Here is an 18,790-nt window from a genome sequence, read left to right on the forward strand (position 1 = left end):
TGTCAGTGTTAATCGTTTTTTCCTCCAAGGTTGTTTCTAAACAGCTTTCCATCTTATTAGCGTTACCAATTTTGTGGATTCTTATTTGACAGTTCAAAGGTATTGCTCATATGTTTTACAACATAAGAGAAAGTTATCCCATTACAAATGCCCGAACATACAGTTCAAGCATTTGTTCTGGCAGTTCATAACTAGTTTTAAGTAATACAATTATTTTAAGCAAATACTAGGGCAGTATAAAATATAAGATACAACTATGTATCACAGCAGTCCATTATGCATTACAATAAGGGTCTGTCCAGTCCCACAGGTAGTGAAAAGTCTCAGAATGTGCTTCTCTAGACATCACTTATCTAAAGTAAAATTTCAGAATTCCCCAGAGTTGATCTTTCTGCCAGAACATTTTCAGAGTATTCAAAAACAATATCCTAATATCCAAGACAATCCCTACATCGGAACTGTGAGCTGATGTAGCTTCTGCAGACCAGGTACAATTTACCCAATCATGAACTCTACCCCATCTATAAAAAGAAAGTTCAGCTCCAAAGACAACAAAACAAAACTCCAAAGATGTTTCTAAGACCCTGTGCCAGTAGTGGGCCTTGTATGCAGGGATGACTGTAATTTTTCTCATAAGCCTGGCATTGCAAGCAACATCCACAAAGCTTGAAAAATGTCACCTTATATATCCATCCCTATGCCTCCATTATTCAAACCATGGTTGATATTTTCCATGGGTTGCATTTCCTTCCTCCTAGCAGCACAATAACCATTGTATTACACAGAGCATTAGATTATCTCTCTCTAAGGTAAATTCACTGAACACCCCCCCCCCCCGCCCATTTTCAGATAATTATCGATACAGTGTTGTAGCCATATCTCCAACCTACACTCCCTTTGAACATGGTTCCTCACCAGGAGCATGAGGTTGCAGAATTTACCCTTTTATTTATTACTATAACTTTCAAGCCCTTTCCTAACTCAATCTGATCCATTTCATTTTTTAAGGAGTTAGTCAATGCAACATTCGCTTTTTTTGTGAGTCTGTTCCATTCTTCTGCTCTGCAGCAGTGGGGATGTATTTCTAATCTTTAATCTTGCTCTTAATTTTTGTATTTATGTCTTCTGGTGCTTCACTAATAGTCCAAGTTTAACTTGCATCTCAGTTAGCTATGTCTTAGCATTTTAAAGACCTAGTCCTTTTTGGACAGTCATAGATTCAATCCCCAATCCATGCTCAGTTAGTTGATCTCAGCCAGTAGGTGCATGCAATTGACCTCATGCTACTGTGCTGGACATCTGGTAAGGACAGGATTGGGGAGAGTTATAATTCACCACATGGCCATATAGCCTGCCAACACTCTCTGTGTGCATTGGAAGAAAAGGTACCCAGAATTGTGCTCAGTAGGCCCAAGATTCCTGTCTTCATTCATTTTAGCAAAGAAAATAGACATCAACAAAAAGTGTCCATGTTTAGTGTTGCTCTCAGAACTCTTACTTCTCCAAAAAGGGATAAAATATACAAGCAAAAAGTGAGGGAAAAAAATCTGGTTTTTGCTTATTAAAGCCTTTTTAAAAGCCATTGATAAAGAACTCAAGGAACATTCTGTAGCAAAACAGTCAAATTGAAAAGTGAGTATTTTACTCCAGGTCACATGGAGTTAATGAGGGTGATTTTAACCCCCAAGAATGGGTGGGTTGGGGGCGGGTGGGAGTTGAAAATAATTGTTTTTTTGGGTCGCAACTGCAAAATTTTCGGACTTTGCATTCCCAGTGGGAAGCCTGTACTTTTACGCACCTAAGTTACACCCAGAAATAAAGACGGGTTGCGGTCGCAACCCAAAAAACAACTATTTTCAACTACCACCCGCCCCAATCCACCTGTTCTTGGAGGTTAAAATCACCCCCAATGAGTTTAACAAAGGGAAAGATTTGGTTAGGAGTTTTCTTCCAGACAACATGGGTGTTTTGGCTATTGATAGGTATATTGCAATAGAGCTGGAAGAGAGGCGAAGCACGAAGGATGTGGGTGCTGCACAACTAGCAGCAGGTACTACCTCAGATGGCAGTCTATCAGAACATAATCAGCTATATACGTATAGTGGAGGAGTAATGCAAGAGGCTGCTCAGGCCGACCAGGGAATCTATAGCTGACTTGCACGAAATAGTCATTGAACACCTAAAGGAACAGTTAACCACTTGCCATCCACTATTAGTGGCAATAAAGATCACCACCATCCTTAACTTTTATGCCACAAGGACCCTCCAGACCCCTAAGGAGTCAGCCATTTTCTTTTATTTTTGAACAACTGACACTTTAGCCCCGATTTTAACTTGGGTGGGAATTGGGGGTGCGGGCATAGACAAAATCTGTCTATATTATCAAAAATAGCTGAGTCTGTCCATGAGCTGATTTTCCATCATTTGATTGGTTCCTAAACTGAAAGCAAAAAAGAAGCACCATTTTCTCTGATTTGATTAATTTACGAATGCTTCCTTGAATCTTAACCTTCTTTAAAAACCTCACATACAGAACTGTATCTAATACCTTCTAAAAATACAAGTAAATTATTTTAACTGCTTAGTCTTCATCTGCTGAATTTGGTTATTTCATCAAAAAATTCTGAGGGTGTGTTTTCTGCTGCTGGTTCCAAGGGGTTTGGAGATAAAAGGGGCAGAAAGCTCAAAAAACAATGCTAGACATACCTGCTAGCTGATTTATCACTATTCCAAGTTTTCTGGCCTGTGGAAAAAGAATTTATTAGTACTAAGATTCTGTCATTTTAACCCAAACTGCTTAATAATGCCATTTAAGAACGCATTTGTGGTTCTTAATTCTAATTGGTGCTGCTTTGCATTCAGTGTAATAAAAATCTTCACTAGTATTTGTTGCTCTCAACCGCATTTAGAACTATTGGGTAATTTTGCAATCTCATCTCAGGAATTTGCAATTCTGTGTTAGAACTTTGGTATAAGTTTTTTTTATTGTGCCGTCTTTATGAGTTGGCATATTGAATGGGCTCTCCTGCAAAGAAGTCTGCCTCTTAGCACTTATTGTTTTTGTGCCACTCCCATATGGTTTGCATGTTCAGATAGTCACTGTTGATTGTTATCTCTTTGAATATTGGACAGTTCTTTTTTCATACATTTTGACAACATCTCAGGATGGGAGCATTCTCATGGCTATGTTTAAACAGTTATGACGTGAGACTTTCGTTGTTCTATGTTATGTCTAGTTGCATCCAATCATTGCTTAAGTGTAGCATCACACTATGGACCTATGGATGTTCTGTTTATATAATGGGTAAGTCAGTTTAATTTTTTTTGTAGTTTTGAAGCATTTGTTTACTGCACCACCACTGACAAGGTCACTCATTTCATCATTATCAGCTCTCTGTGAAGAGCTTGGAACTTATGATGATGTCACTCTAATGACATAATTAAATTAAAAAATAGATGTTCTGATTCTCAGTTGGGTAGAAAAATTGGTCTTTAGTACTGGTTTTCAATTAATTGGAGATCAAATTTTAAAGAAGTCCCAGCTCAAAAACTAATGGTATGCCCAGAGAGGGGGCATAGGAAAATAGGCTAGTTTAGATTTTAAAAAACAATGATGTTTTGCTGGTTAAATCCAAAAATCAGAAACCCTAATCACATCTGTTAAGGTGAGGGGCTGAACTATCCAATCAAATGGAAAGGAAAAGTGCTCAGTCAGTTCTGTAAGGAGATGCACCTCCTGGGTGAGGAAGAATGATAAAAGCTATACCATCAATTGGATTAGTTCCTTTATCCTTCCTACTCCTCCTCCAAACACAGAGGGTTAGCTGTGTCCACACATTGTAATTTTACCCCTTGATGTTGATACCAAAGTAGAAGACAATCACAGTCACTATTAGCTTCCACCTGCAGGTGAAATAATCACCATGCTTAATACATATGTCTCAAATGCCAACTCCCCCCTTGCTTTGTCACTGAGATAATTTTGTCAATCACTTATATTTGCTCAATACAGTAGTGGATGAAGAATTTAATTGTATTATTGTCTAAGAATTGATATCTGAGTATTACAGAGAAGTCCCTGTAATAAAATACAGGCGAAGTTGCATTATTTTGTATTATAGCTGGGAAATTTCTCAGAGCTGCTCCCGCTCTGTCGCTGTAACTTTGCCGGCAGTGTGGCGGAAAACCCATTTACGCGCGTAAACCAGTTTTGCGCCTCATCCCTGGCAAAGTTACGGAGGCGGAGAGAGATCGGCTCCGAGGAATTTCCCAGCCTATGTCTTTTCATGGTTAAAATAAAGTTCACTTAAATAATCCAGTCTGGTTGATAGACAACACCCCATCAAAATAACTGAAGTTGTGTAGGTCCGAAAGGTATTAATTTGCTAATGTTTCAATTGCAACCTTGTTTACTTGCCGGCATTATTCCAAAAATTAGTCCAGTAAAATGATTGTTCCACAGATAAGAGGACATGTCTGCATCCTTCTAAAGTGCCAGAAATATTTAATTTTATCCTGGGAATGAGTGTAATGCAGTTAGGAAAGTTACATATTTTGATGTACCTGGTTAAATTTCAAAGTGTGACAAAAATGAAGCATTTTTACCTATGATGGAATATTTATTGGTTTTTTTCTTGCTGGGCACAGTACACACAGGGTTAAAATTGGTTACTGTTAGCTATTTCCAGAGACTGCAGAGAAAAACACATCCCTGATTGGCTGATACACATACCTCAGGACATGGCAGAGTTCAAAAAGGCTTTGATATGCATGAATAAAAATTGTTGCCATTGTCCTTTGATGGGACCCATTTCAGATCATTCAGAAATCGTCCACAGGAAGTTAGGCTGCAAACCCCATGTAAACTTATTGTCAAAGTTCAGCTTCAGTTCTACCTCAAGTTCAGTTTTACTATTTGTTTTAGCACAGGTTCACATATGTTCATTATTTTTTTATATTCGAGAAGGAATAGTTATGTTCTGGATATTAATATAAATTTGCTGTTTGACTTTGCTACTGCTAATTTATCTGTTTATTGTTACGCTCTCTTCTGTCATTAATAGCCTAAGCCATGGTATGATAGAATGTTTATTATATTGCTTTCTGAAGACCAAAAGATCATAAGAGATGTAGTAAGCTGAAGACAGTAACAGAGTTTCTGTTTGATTCCTGGCTACATAATCAGATATTATGCAACTGAAATTTCACTTCGACTCGCTTACGAGAGTGGTATTTGAAACTAAGCACAAGGAAAATATCCTGAGCAAAAACCTGAAAATGCAGCAATCCCATCCGATATCATCAGACATTTCTTCAGTTCTGCTCTAGGACAGTGTCAAAGGAATAATCCATAGTAACATTGTGTTTGCCTCAGAAATTGAAAAGAAACTCAAATCCCAAAAATCCCTAGATAAAAAATGGATTCATGCAAATGTAGTATATAAAAATTGCCTAACCTCAGAGAATGACTCCTTTCAAAAATAGCTGGATTGACAAAGGAGAAAATAATAAGATTAAAGTTTACAGAACAAGTAAGGGCATGAATGATCAAATTATTTATGTGACATTTTAATTCCTGTGATGCCAATGAAAATGGCATCTGAGGAATGCAGTTAGTTGTTATTGAGTGATGTAGTTTGTTATGTTAGATTGTTCTAGAGATTCACTTGATTACTTTGGGAAGTCATGGATATTAAATAAATAATACTTATATTAATATTGAATCTCACACATCAAAACATTTCAAAGCACTTTACACAATGAATTTCCTTGAAATAAGTGCATTGACTGTTGTTATGTAGACAAATATGGCAACTATTCTATCTGAATGATATCCCACATACACCTATTAAATAATTTAAAATGGCCAATCAGTCTATTCAGATGCTATTGTTTGAGGGAAAGTTGTAGGCCAGTACACTGAGAATTCTTCAGATACAGTTACGGGATTTTTAACAGGCAGTTTGGACTTTCGTTTAATGTCTTATCCAAAGGGCAGACCATTAATAATGCACCATCCTTCAGTACTGCATTGGAATGACAGCCAATAACATGTTCACAAGCTGTGATGTGAAACTCACTTCCCATAGTTTTTATCCATCAGGAGTTTGGGTAAGCAGGGGAGACTCCATGATAGAGCAAATTCTACAGAATCTGTGGAAAGAAGCAAGGACTTGCATCTGTATAGCACCGTAACATGACTTCAGGACAGCCTAAAGCACTTTACCACCAATAAATTACTTTTGAAGTATAGTCACTGTTATATAGGTAAGTCAATTTGTGCAAAATCAGGAACTCCACGAATCAGGTTTGAGGTCAGAGACCGATTTTCTGGCCTGCTGCCTGCAAGTCCCGCTGGAGCTCCAGGGCCTCACAAAATTCATCCTTCATTTGAAAATAATGATTACTCCACCTAAAGATGAGTAATTTACTATTTGTGGCCCAGACTGATCGAAACAACCAAGTTTGGGGAGTGGAGAAAAGTTGACTTTAAACCCTGATAGTTACTATATAAAATTGTTATTACAGAAAGTGTCAATCAGTGTAAAATAGTAAAAAAAAGCATGAATGAGCATTTATACAATTAACTTTTTCAACCTGAAAAGTTTTTTTTCTTTTTATATCAATGAATCTTTAAAGGGGAAGGTAAGAAATTGCTGATAAAGCCGTTAATTTTTCTATCAACAATTGGAGACTATTAGCCAGTTTTTGAGCTATTGAAGATTATACATGTGGAGAAGAAAAGCTTCAATGCTCTGGCTGTCAATTTGGATCAAAATGGTCGCCGGAGGAACGTCAAAGGGCTGAGGAAAGCAGAACTGCATCTTACCAGAAGCTTCTGTTTTTGAGAGGAACCAACGAAGGCTCATTGATCAAAGAATGATGATTATTGCAATGCTGTAAACCCTAATTTGATTGTACCTTTGTCTACATACTAACACTCTTAAATGCTATTATTCTTTTTCTTAATGTCATGATGACTCTTTTGCAAACTAAACTTTTACATTCATATCATAACTAAGTTCTGTTTCTGTTGTAGAAGGAGGTGAGTTTATCTGCAGTGGAGTATGGGCACAAGCTTCTGCTGGCTATCGCAGTTACTGTTGTAGTGATGATTATTATTGCAGTGGTTTGTCTTATAGAGGTAGGTTTTGCTCCTTACTATTTTAGCATCCTCCCTTGTGTTTGAAAGGAAAACCTATAAAGCTGGTGCAGAGCCTCGCTCAATGGGAATGCAGATCGAAGAATCAGGCATGGAGATCAGCTACCCAATTTATGGTGCTTCCGATTTTCCAGTCATTAAAATGAATGACCAGAAAATCGGTAGCGCTGCGAATTGGGTGCACCGACCTCTGTGCTTGATCCAAGCAAGATTCTGCACGGCGAGTGGAGTCTCAGTATGCTTACCCTTAAATGGTCAAATGCTTGTCCTTGCCTACACTGAGTTGGTTGGCATTTCCAGTATCACTATTTGGAGGGATAATTTTGAGTATCTTGCATTGGTAAACAACAGCCATCTGGTAAAAATTAATAAAAACCTAGTAAGCATAAGCTAATTTAGACATGGCAACAGCTGGGATGACTGTTCTATTTTGTGTTTTTGTTTTAAGTGACAAATTGCCCACCAGAAAACAATAATCTGTTGTTCACCTCAGGTAGGTGTTAATGAGAATTTTGAGGAGTAGGATAATGAGTCTGAATTTATATCCCATTTTTTGAGACAAGCAGAAGGCAAATTCCTCACAATCCTAAAAACAAGGCATCTACAATCTCAAATAACTATAAACAACCTCAACAAGATCAAGAGCACAAGAACAGTTAAGGATAACAAAAGGCTTTATAGACCATCAGGCTCCTCCCTCTAGTACCCTAACTCACCCGACTTAGTAGCTAGCTGCATTTTGAACTCCCCTAAAATTCTTATTTCTATGCCTTGTCTGGTAGATTATTCCAAGAATAATATACACCTGTAAAAAAAATTCTAACATCTATTTTAAATTTACTTTTCACTAACTTAAGCTCAAGTCCTCAGATCCAGTAATCTTACTTAAGTAATATCTGGGTTTACCTTATCAATGCCGTTTAATATTTTATATATCTTGATATAGAACCCCATAACTTTCTTCTTTCATTTTTCTTCAAAGCTTATCCCCTTTACATATGGGATCATCCTCGTTCCTTATATTTGCAACCTTCAATGCATGTACACCCATTTTGTAGTGTAGCAAACAAAACTGAACACAGTAGTTCAGAGGGATAATTTGATAATCCTGCTCTCCCAGCTGGGAGCCACACTCAGAGTAAGCCAGAGAATCAGGGCTACAGTGTTTGAGTCTGACTTCCTGGCTGGGAGTATGAAATCACAAATTATACTCTCAGGTGTGATCTGACCAGAACATTATAAAGGCTTAGACTGATAAAAGTAAATTTTATGGGGTCCACCACAATTTCCTGGGATGTACTTCCTATGAATGACACTCCCCACTGGGAGCGCTAGATTATGAAATCACCCCTCTGATTTCTATTTGTGCACAAATAGAAAATCTAAATTGTGAGTATCATTCAGAACACGTCTGTAATTTGTTTTCACATGTTGGAGGGTAGTAAAATACAGATTTACACACCTAAGTTGAGCTGAACATAGAAATCATAAGGTACTGGATTAAAAACCCAGATGTGAGTTGAAATCCCACCATGGCAAATTATGAGGTTAAATTCAATAAATATGGTAATTTGTGGGCTGGTGCCAGGAAAACAATGACTATGAAAGCTGCTGGATTGTAGTAAAATTGCAACTGGTTCACAGATGTTCTCCAGTGAAGGGCCTACACATGACTCCAATCCCACACTACATGGTTAACTCTTAATGCCCTCTAAAGTGCCCTAGCAAGACACTCAGTTGTACAAAAAAGGCCCCCCACCACCTTCTCATGGAAACCACCTGAGAACAAATTTTTAAAAGTCGAACAGATGCTTGAATACATCTCACATGGCATAGCATCCCAAATTCAACTCGGTATCAATATCATTTATCGAGGCATATCCTGGGCCTCGATTCTATAAAGGAGAGATTTCAGCTCAGCACCAAAACTTAAAATACTTGAGTGGCACACCCTATGTAAATTCACCCTATTTGTCTCTCTTTTCCAAGGAGAACTCACAGTTATATCAATTTGAGCCAGGAGGATTGTAGTTCAGACCTTGAAAACATTATTTATTAAAACATACGCAACAGGTTTCACTTGACTCCACAAAAAGGATCCAATTAAGAAGCTATTAACATCTCAGAAAGGTTCAGCGTTATCAAATCTGACCATTATCAGCAACAAGTCATTTCTAAAGTTCAAATCACCTTGACTTTATTCAAAATAGTTACCAGCAGCTGTCAATCACCACTTTACTTGCTGCTAATAAGCCTGAAGTTTCTTGGGTCAGATTTTTCCCCCTTTTTAAATAAAGGCACTTTGTCTGTTTACACCCATTCCTGTAAAATCCAATATCGAATGATGATTGAACTGCTCTCAGCAACACTGGACGCTAACCACATTGCCTGCTACTCCCACTATACAGAAAATACTGGTCCTGCTCCAGTTCCACTAGTACACACAGATCCTGCTCCTCACTGAGCACTGCTCCTCTCCTTTGAAAATTTTGCTACCACAGAAATTGGCTCTTCCTGCTTCATAACCATTAGCAAGTGGCGATCTTATCCATTGGGCCAATTGAAAGGTACGCAAAATCTAAACAGTATCAATTGCCAACTAACTCTCCTTCTGAATCCCCATAATACCAAACAATTGCCCACTATGCTCCTTATCCTCAGGCAGGTATTGCTTATTAACCTACCAGCAGTACTGCATCTGCTGCTGACATGTTCAATTTATAATGAAAAAAGTGCACGAAATGTTATTTTTAATTTTCTGTGTTTCTTATTTTGATTTTTGATATGCCACAAGCAAAAACAGCAGAGTAGCTGGGCAAACTAAAAACTGGTTCACAAGTGAATGAAGCAACAGCAAGAGAGTGGGTAGCCATTTTGTTAGGGCCTCCTGGCTCATGAAGGTGCCCAGTGTATAAATGAAATAGTTCCATGAAACAGGTCCCATGCAAATTTGCAGCTCCAGGTTTAAGCATAAACAATATTCTGGACTAAGGGATAGAAATTCATCCATGCATTAGAGTTATTGCCTGCACAAATTGAGGGTTATTGCTCAGTAATTTCTAATGTTTGAGTTAATGCTTTCATCTCTCCTCACAATACCCCTCCCTTGCATTAGTAATTGTTACTGTAATTAATGCAGCTTCCATGTGTAAGCTGTTTTTAGTTTGTTAAATCTTGACTAAAAGACAGCTAAGGGTACCTCATGTAATAGTGCACAGTTTTTGACTTCCCAGAATTGTGTAAATATCATTCCTGATAAAGACTCGTGTTAAAATCGTGGAGAAAGTCTACAGAGTGTGGAAAGGCAAAAACAAGTCACGAAACTGTACAAAGAGGCCTTGTTCTCTCTGATCGACAGTATGGTTACAACAAGCAGTGCCATATTGATAGATGAGTAGGAGGAGGAGGAGTAACAGGAGCTGAAGAATGCAGCCACACAGATCAGAGAACACAAGAGGCTCACTCACAGTATCGGCTGGAATCCCAGACATTCAGTGTACTACAAGAGTGAGCTACCTGCATGTCACAAAGGAGCTCTGCCTGAGGAGACTGCGGCTGGATAGGTTGGCAGTCAACAACAAGCTATGCAATCTAATTCAATCAAATCTACACTGCAGTATCTGTAGCAGTGCAAACCACCCTGGTCCTCAGCCTTTACAGCATGAGATCCAGGAGGTACGTCCACGATCAGCCAGTTCTGCAATTCTGCTTACTCGTTTTTACCACATGGAAATCTACACAGGCTATATTATGGAGTAGCAGCTGGAGAGGCAAACTCACCTTTTCCACATTTATGGCTTCTCTATGATACAGGGTATCATCGACAATGGATGTAGCTCTTCGAGCACCTGCACTCAAAACTCTGCCCTACGTTTACAGGAAGGGCTTCAGCTTTTTTTTTTTTTATTCGTTCACGGGATGTGGGCGTTGCTGGCAAGGCCGGCATTTATTGCCCATCCCTAATTGCCCTCGAGAAGGTGGTGGTGAGCCGCCTTCTTGAACCGCTGCAATCCGTGTGGTGACGGTTCTCCCACAGTGCTGTTAGGAAGGGAGTTCCAGGATTTTGACCCAGCGACAATGCAGGAACGGCGATATATTTCCAAGTCGGGATGGTGTGTGACTTGGAGGGGAACGTGCAGGTGGTGTTGTTCCCATGTGCCTGCTGCTCTTGTCCTTCTAGGTGGTAGAGGTCGCGGGTTTGGGAGGTGCTGTCGAAGAAGCCTTGGCGAGTTGCTGCAGTGCATCCTGTGGATGGTGCACACTGCAGCCACAGTGCGCCGGTGGTGAAGGGAGTGAATGTTTAGGGTGGTGGATGGGGTGCCAATCAAGCGGGCTGCTTTATCTTGGATGGTGTCGAGCTTCTTGAGTGTTGTTGGAGCTGCACTCATCCAGGCAAGTGGAGAGTATTCCATCACACTCCTAACTTGTGCCTTGTAGATGGTGGAAAGGCTTTGGGGAGTCAGGAGGTGAGTCACTCGCCGCAGAATACCCAGCCTCTGACCTGCTCTCATAGCCACAGTATTTATATGGCTGGTCCAGTTAAGTTTCTGGTCAATGGTGACCCCCAGGATGTTGATGGTGGGGGATTCGGCGATGGTAATGCCGTTGAATGTCAAGGGGAGGTGGTTAGACTCTCTCTTGTTGGAGATGGTCATTGCCTGGCATTTATCTGGCGCGAATGTTACTTGCCACTTATGAGCCCAAGCCTGGATGTTGTCCAGGTCTTGCTGCATGCAGGCTCGGACTGCTTCATTATCTGAGGGGTTGCGAATGGAACTGAACACTGTGCAGTCATCAGCGAACATCCCCATTTCTGACCTTATGATGGAGGGAAGGTCATTGATGAAGCAGCTGAAGATGGTTGGGCCTAGGACACTGCCCTGAGGAACTCCTGCAGCAATGCCCTGGGGCTGAGATGATTGGCCTCCAACAACCACTACCATCTTCCTTTGTGCTAGGTATGACTCCAGCCACTGGAGAGTTTTCCCCCTGATTCCCATTGACTTCAATTTTACTAGGGCTCCTTGGTGCCACACTCGGTCAAATGCTGCCTTGATGTCAAGGGCAGTCACTCTCACCTCACCTCTGGAATTCAGCTCTTTTGTCCATGTTTGGACCAAGGCTGTAATGAGGTCTGGAGCCGAGTGGTCCTGGCGGAACCCAAACTGAGCATCGGTGAGCAGGTTATTGGTGAGTAAGTGCCGTTTGATAGCACTGTCGACGACACCTTCCATCATTTTGCTGATGATTGAGAGTAGACTGATGGGGCGGTAATTGGCCGGATTGGATTTGTCCTGCTTTTTGTGGACAGGACATACCTGGGCAATTTTCCACATTGTCGGGTAGATGCCAGTGTTGTAGCTGTACTGGAACAGCTTGGCTAGAGGCGCAGCTAGTTCTGGAGCACAAGTCTTCAGCACTACAGCTGGGATGTTGTCGGGGCCCATAGCCTTTGCTGTATCCAGTGCACTCAGCCGTTTCTTGATATCACGTGGAGTGAATCGAATTGGCCGAAGACTGGCTTCCGTGATGGTGGGGATATTGGGAGGAGGCTGAGATGGATCATCCACTCGGCACTTCTGGCTGAAGATGGTTGCAAACGCTTCAGCCTTGTCTTTTGCACTCACGTGCTGGACTCCGCCATCATTGAGAATGGGGATGTTTGCAGAGCCTCCTCCTCCCGTTAGTTGTTTAATTGTCCACCACCATTCACGACTGGATGTGGCAGGACTGCAGAGCTTTGATCTGATCCGTTGGTTGTGGAATCGCTTAGGTCTGTCTATAGCATGTTGCTTCCGCTGTTTAGCATGCATGTAGTCCTGAGTTGTAGCTTCACCAGGTTGGCACCTCATTTTTAGGTACGCCTGGTGCTGCTCCTGGCATGCTCTTCTACACTCCTCATTGAACCAGGGTTGATCCCCTGGCTTGTTGGTAATGGTAGAGTGAGGAATATGCCGGGCCATGAGGTTTACCCCTGCCACCTGCATATGCTTTGTTTGTATACCTAATACTGGTGCATGCCTTTCAGATGAGGGAATTAAAAGGCCAGATATCAGTGTACAACTGAAGTGTTCTGCTTTTACATGTCAGAAATGGGGATGTTCACTGATGATTACACAGTGTTCAGTTCCATTCGCAACCCCTCAGATAATGAAGCAGTCCATGCCCGTATGCAGCAAGACCTGGACAACATCTAGGCTTGGGCTGATAAGTGGCAAGTAACATTCACGCCAGACAAGTGCCAGGCAATGACTATCTCCAACAAGAGAGTCTAACCATCTCCCCTTGACATTCAGTGGCATTGCCATCGCCGAACCCCCCACCATCAACATCCTGGAGGTCACCATTGACCAGAAACGTAACAGGACCAGCCACATAAATACTGTGGCTGCAAGAGCAGGTCAAAGGCTGGGTAATCTGCAATGAGTGACTCACCTCCTGACTCCTCAAAGCCTTTCCACCATCTACAAGGCACAAGTCAGGAGTGTGATGGAATACTCTCCACTTGCCTGGATGAGTGCAGCTCCAACAACACTCAAGAAGCTCGACACCATCCAGGACAAAGCAGCCCGCTTGATTGGCACCCCATCCACCACCCTAAACATTCACTCCCTCCACCACCGGCGCACCGTGGCTGCAGTGTGTACCATCCACAGGATGCAATGCAGCAACTCGCCAAGGCTTCTTCGATAGCACCTCCCAAACCTGCGACCTCTACCACCTAGAAGGACAAGGGCAGCAGGCACATGGGAACAACACCACCTGCACATTCCCCTCCAAGTCACACACCATCACGACTTGCAAATATATTGCCGTTCCTTCATCATTACTGGGTCAAAATCCTGGAACTCCCTACCTAACAGCACTGTTGGAGAACCTTCATCACACGGACTGCAGCAGTTCAAGAAGGCGGCTCACCAACACCTTCTCAAGGGCAATTAGGTATGGGCAATAAATGATGGCCTTGCCAGCGACACCCATGTCTGATGAATGAATTAAAAAAAATTGTGTGTACAGTGTAAGTATGATCAACATATGATGTGCTATGGTACTGTCCCCTAGTGCTTCATGTACTGCTGTGCTGTTCTTTAAATCATGGCCTTCTAAGTGAACCTATAATTGAAGGTTATGCTGAATGGCTTGTGAGATGGCCTTGCCATTGTGATTGCCTATTTACCTCCTTGTGCTAATAGTCCAGAGGCCTTTCATCTGTGCCAAGACTGCCCTACAATGCACTTATTGTGAAGACCTGGAAGCTTTTGGAGTGTTTCTTGTCACTTATGCAGAGACCAGTATCGATTTCAGAGCCAATCACCTGTTCCTGTGCTACTCCACACATAATCCTGCTGGAGGATAAGTCCTCACATAGGCCACTGATCGAATTGAGCACAGATCTTTGAGCTGAAATATAGTCCCTGAATCCTGATCAGGGTTGTCTGGTTTCTGTCTCCAAGCACATTGAAGCTGGCCATTATCACATGTATGCCTCAACAACATCAATGGGAGCATTTATCAGGGATGCTTCTACTGTGTCTTTTATTTGCGCTACTCAGATCTCCATATCAATTGTCAAGTGGTCAGTGGCCTTCACCTAGAAGGACCAGGGCAGCAGACACATGGGAACAACACCACCTGCACGTTCCCCTCCAAGTCACACACCATCCCGACTTGGAAATATATCGCCGTTCCTTCATCATCGCTGGGTCAAAATCCTGGAACTCCCTTCCTAACAGCACTGTGGGAGAACCTTCACCACACGGACTGCAGCGGTTCAAGGAGGCGGCTCACCACCACCTTCTCATGGGCAATTAGGGATAGGCAATAAATGCTGGCCTCGCCAGCGACGCCCACATCCCATGAACGAAAAAAAAAGAGTGCTGTGCAGACCACGTTGCTTATGACTGCAGAAACTTGGATAGTGAACTACCTAATTTATCTACATCAGCTTGTAGTGCACGATTTCAGTGGCTGGCTGACATTTTCATGCTTATATAACATCCTCCATTTGAAAGCAACTCAAGCAGGCCAGTGGCCATGACGAACCTTCTCCCTAGTACCAGTCCAACCTTTTCCTACTTACCAGTGCTGCCTGCTTCACCTGTGCTCTGTATCGCATCTGCGCTCTCCCCTCAAACTCATTGCAAGCTTTGATGATCCATATTTCTGGGCTTGCGTTTGTTTCAGGTGTAAATGTTGAGCAAACTGTTCTGAACCTAATTTTGGCTGGATGAGAGGAACCAGTCTCTTCCTGTCATGTACTGGTAAGGTTGCCAACCCTCCAGGATTGTCCTGGAGTTTCCAGAAATTAAAGATTAATCTCCAGACACTGCTGCATGCAACCAGGGAGAAAACAAAATTTAGTTTTGTTCATATTCTTTGAACACTTTTGTTTACTTGTTATGAAAATATTGAAGATGGAAAAAGGCTATTTGACTGACAGTCAAGAATCATCCAGTCAGGTAACAAAGAGTCTGTTCGCTTTCCAATTGGCACGGGAAGGATGGTGTGTCGGGCAACCAATGATGGAAGCACGGGAGTGGGGACGTTGGAGGTGGAAAGCTATGTGATGAAACTTCCCGGAATGCATCCAACCAATGTTGGCAACCCTACATACTGGCCTTTCTGCATGATGGACCAGTCAGCTCCATGTGACTCACCAGTTTCTTCACGTGACATACTGACGTCTTCTTCCATGGGTTCTTCTTGTTTCATCAAGAGAACAGATGGCACGTTGTTACTTTTGCACTTAGGTCATCTGTAATGCTCTAACACTGTCAAGATTTATTGGCCTAGAAATTTGACCACGCAGGACAGCGCCCGTTCTTTGGGCGCAAAACAGTCTCCTCAGCCTCCAATATGATGGGCAGGAAGCGAGCACACATTTTCGGCCAGAAGTGCACTGCCCGCTATATTGGATATGGTGGTTGCACTGGTGCCAGAACATTCAACGGTGGGAATATGGGAATAATTTATTTAAATTAGGGTCCTGCGCTTCTCACCCCAGTGATTCACTCACCACATGCTCAACTCGGACAGCGTAGCATGGTGCTAACCAGCAGAAAGGCCCCCTTACTTACCTGAATGTGGAAGGGCAGGAATGCTGCTCTCAGACCCACATTTGAAGAACGTGGACCTCTCTGTCCACGCGTGCCCCCCACCCCCCCCCCCCCCCCCCCGTCTCAGCTAGCCACCAGTGCCTTTGACCCAGTCACCGATCGCTCCCTGACCTAAGTCCCGATTTCATTCCCAAGGTCCAATTGCACCCCCCTGCCGCCGCCCCCCCCCCCCGCCCCCATCGTTCACTCCCTCCTGGCTATCAATTGCCCACCCAGAGCCAAGAATTGCTTCCACCAGCCACGATCGCCCTCGCACCACCCCGGCTAGCGACCCTCACCTCCCCCCCCACACCTGGCTAGCCAACCCCCTCCTCCTACCCAGCCAGCGATCCCTCCCCCCAGCTAGCGAAACCACTCCCGGCCACTGGTCGTTCCCCTTCCTCACTCACCTGAGGGCCACTGCTAGTATCACAGTGGCACGATCTTCAGCGACTCTTCGCTGGGTGAGCTGCCTCTTACTCTCTGCAGCTCACCCACTTTGTGGAAATGAGATCCAAAGTCCAATATCAGGGCCAAAAATAGCACGCCCAAATTTCTAGGCCATTATATTTTGCATGGCTGCTGAATCACTGTGTGACCCTAAATGTTTGCAAACGTTTTTGGCAATAAGATATTAATATGTTCACAAAATAGCTTTGAGAAAATGGTGGTGGGGTAAAAAATCACAAGAGTGAGTTACAGTGCTGTGAGGTTTAGATAGGGAATTAAGAACAGGCCCAAAAGCAGAAGTGGAAGGCAAGTTCAGGAGTGGAATACTGTGTGGATATGGTTGTGATCAGACAGAATATTTGGTGACTAGGATCTGGCTGCATTCAGGGGCACTGAGGTCTGTGTGGGGAGTGGAGGGGAGTTACTAGGGACATAGTGCTGAGCCAAGCCCTAGCCCTATAAAGATGGTGAGCAAAGCAGTTGCCAGGCCCAAGGAACCAGAGTACACCCAGCAGTGATGTACAGGCCTGGCCTAAGAAGTGGCTGGGACTTGAACACAGGGTTGGGGGAGCAAGGAAAAGGACCAGAGCAGGTGGGCCAAAACATGGCCAAGGTTATGTCCAGGAGTAGAGCAGAGTCCCAGATCTAGAAACAAAGGAAATGTGCAGAAGTGGAGAACTGGCCGGGGAGCAGGAATGGAGGGACGATAGATGGAATCAACAAGTGAATGAGCCAAACAAGTCGAAGTAAGGTTTGGTACCTGGTTTCTCATAAACCAGTGGTACAGCTAGAAGCTGAATTGATGCATTTATCACATGACTGAATAACGCCAATAAAAAAATAAGAAAAACACTACATGCATTTGTGAGATTTTAAACTAACTTTAAAGGCAAATACTTGGTATAATATCATTCAGACTGTGAAAAATGAGAAAATATATAATACAAAAATGAACAAGTGGCATCCGAAATGTAGACAAATACACATGGGCATATTTTGCATTTTTGCACTCCTGGTGCAGAGCATTGCAGGTTGGGAGCACATATTGCAATATTGGGCACAGAGGATGTTGTGCCTATTACGCAGGCCGCCCAAGTTTCTGTTCGGTTAAATTAATCCTCCACACCCAATATTCCAATATGCAATCCTGGCATGTGATGGAATGCAAAATTGGATAATTCATTTTCAATTTTGCATTTGGATTATTGCTTTTTATATAATTTTGTTTTAAAACTCTCATGCTGTATGCTTTTCTTTTTGATCTTATGTTCTGAACATAACTGAGTTATTGTCTTTGTTCTCTTTTAACATTTTCATTTTTGATATTAGATTTGCTCTCAAAGGTCGGAATCAAAGACGCCTTTTGCTACGGGAGATGCTAGTTGTAAGAAGCAGTCCAAGAGGTAAACATTCCGTTTGCACTAAGTTATGAAATGTAATGTTCCGTCCTGACTTTCACAACCCATGTCTTTTTATGTAAAACAAACTCATAGAAATGTCAACAGTTCTGTGTGTTTTGTGCATACAGCCCTCTGAAGAAAGTTACAGATCGAATAACCAAGAAGAGCTCAGCAAAAGATTCACAACAGGTAACATTTCAGTTGAAAGAAAGGCACTGGTTATTTTTTACTTCCATTCGCTAATTTTAGTGTGGAAATAGATGTATAAAGCAGTTCTCCTTTCTTTAACTTCGCATCAATTTATTAAATAAAATTAGCAAACAGAGCAAAATATTGCCCCAGAAAGATATTATTTAAATTTTTAGTCAATGATTCACTTTTATCTAACTGAACTGAAATTATTGCATTTATCAGGCACCCCTGTTGGATGATGACGCGGAGCTTCCAAAGCCACTTTGGCTTCAAGATTTGTACCAGCCACTGGATTCAGTTCGTAAGAAATCAATGGGTCATGGGTCACATTACAAAGACTCCTCAGATGAGGAAGAAGTATTTAGCAGAGCTAATTTGAGGTAAACTAAATCTTGCAGACAGTGTGAATCTATCAACCGCTGCTGTCAAAAATGTGAATTTAATCCTGCACCACTATTTCTAATATTACGTTTAGTTTACTTTCTACTAGG

At 42.2% G+C, this 18,790-nt stretch overlaps 1 protein-coding gene across 2 annotated transcripts in view; it reads left to right on the forward strand.

The window, feature by feature from the left end:
* LOC137300170 (uncharacterized) overlaps positions 1 to 18,790 on the forward strand; it is a 52,254-nt gene that overhangs the window by 29,927 nt on the left and 3,537 nt on the right. For both annotated transcript variants that reach the window (XM_067969246.1, XM_067969247.1), the window contains 4 exons: positions 7,040 to 7,144; positions 18,037 to 18,110; positions 18,236 to 18,296; positions 18,522 to 18,679. In XM_067969246.1, the coding sequence (XP_067825347.1) occupies positions 7,040 to 7,144; positions 18,037 to 18,110; positions 18,236 to 18,296; positions 18,522 to 18,679 (398 nt within the window). The remainder of the gene's footprint in view (positions 1 to 7,039; positions 7,145 to 18,036; positions 18,111 to 18,235; positions 18,297 to 18,521; positions 18,680 to 18,790) is intronic.

The sequence above is a fragment of the Heptranchias perlo genome, chromosome 30, assembly GCF_035084215.1.
Source record: "Heptranchias perlo isolate sHepPer1 chromosome 30, sHepPer1.hap1, whole genome shotgun sequence".
Classification (NCBI taxonomy): domain Eukaryota; kingdom Metazoa; phylum Chordata; class Chondrichthyes; order Hexanchiformes; family Hexanchidae; genus Heptranchias; species Heptranchias perlo.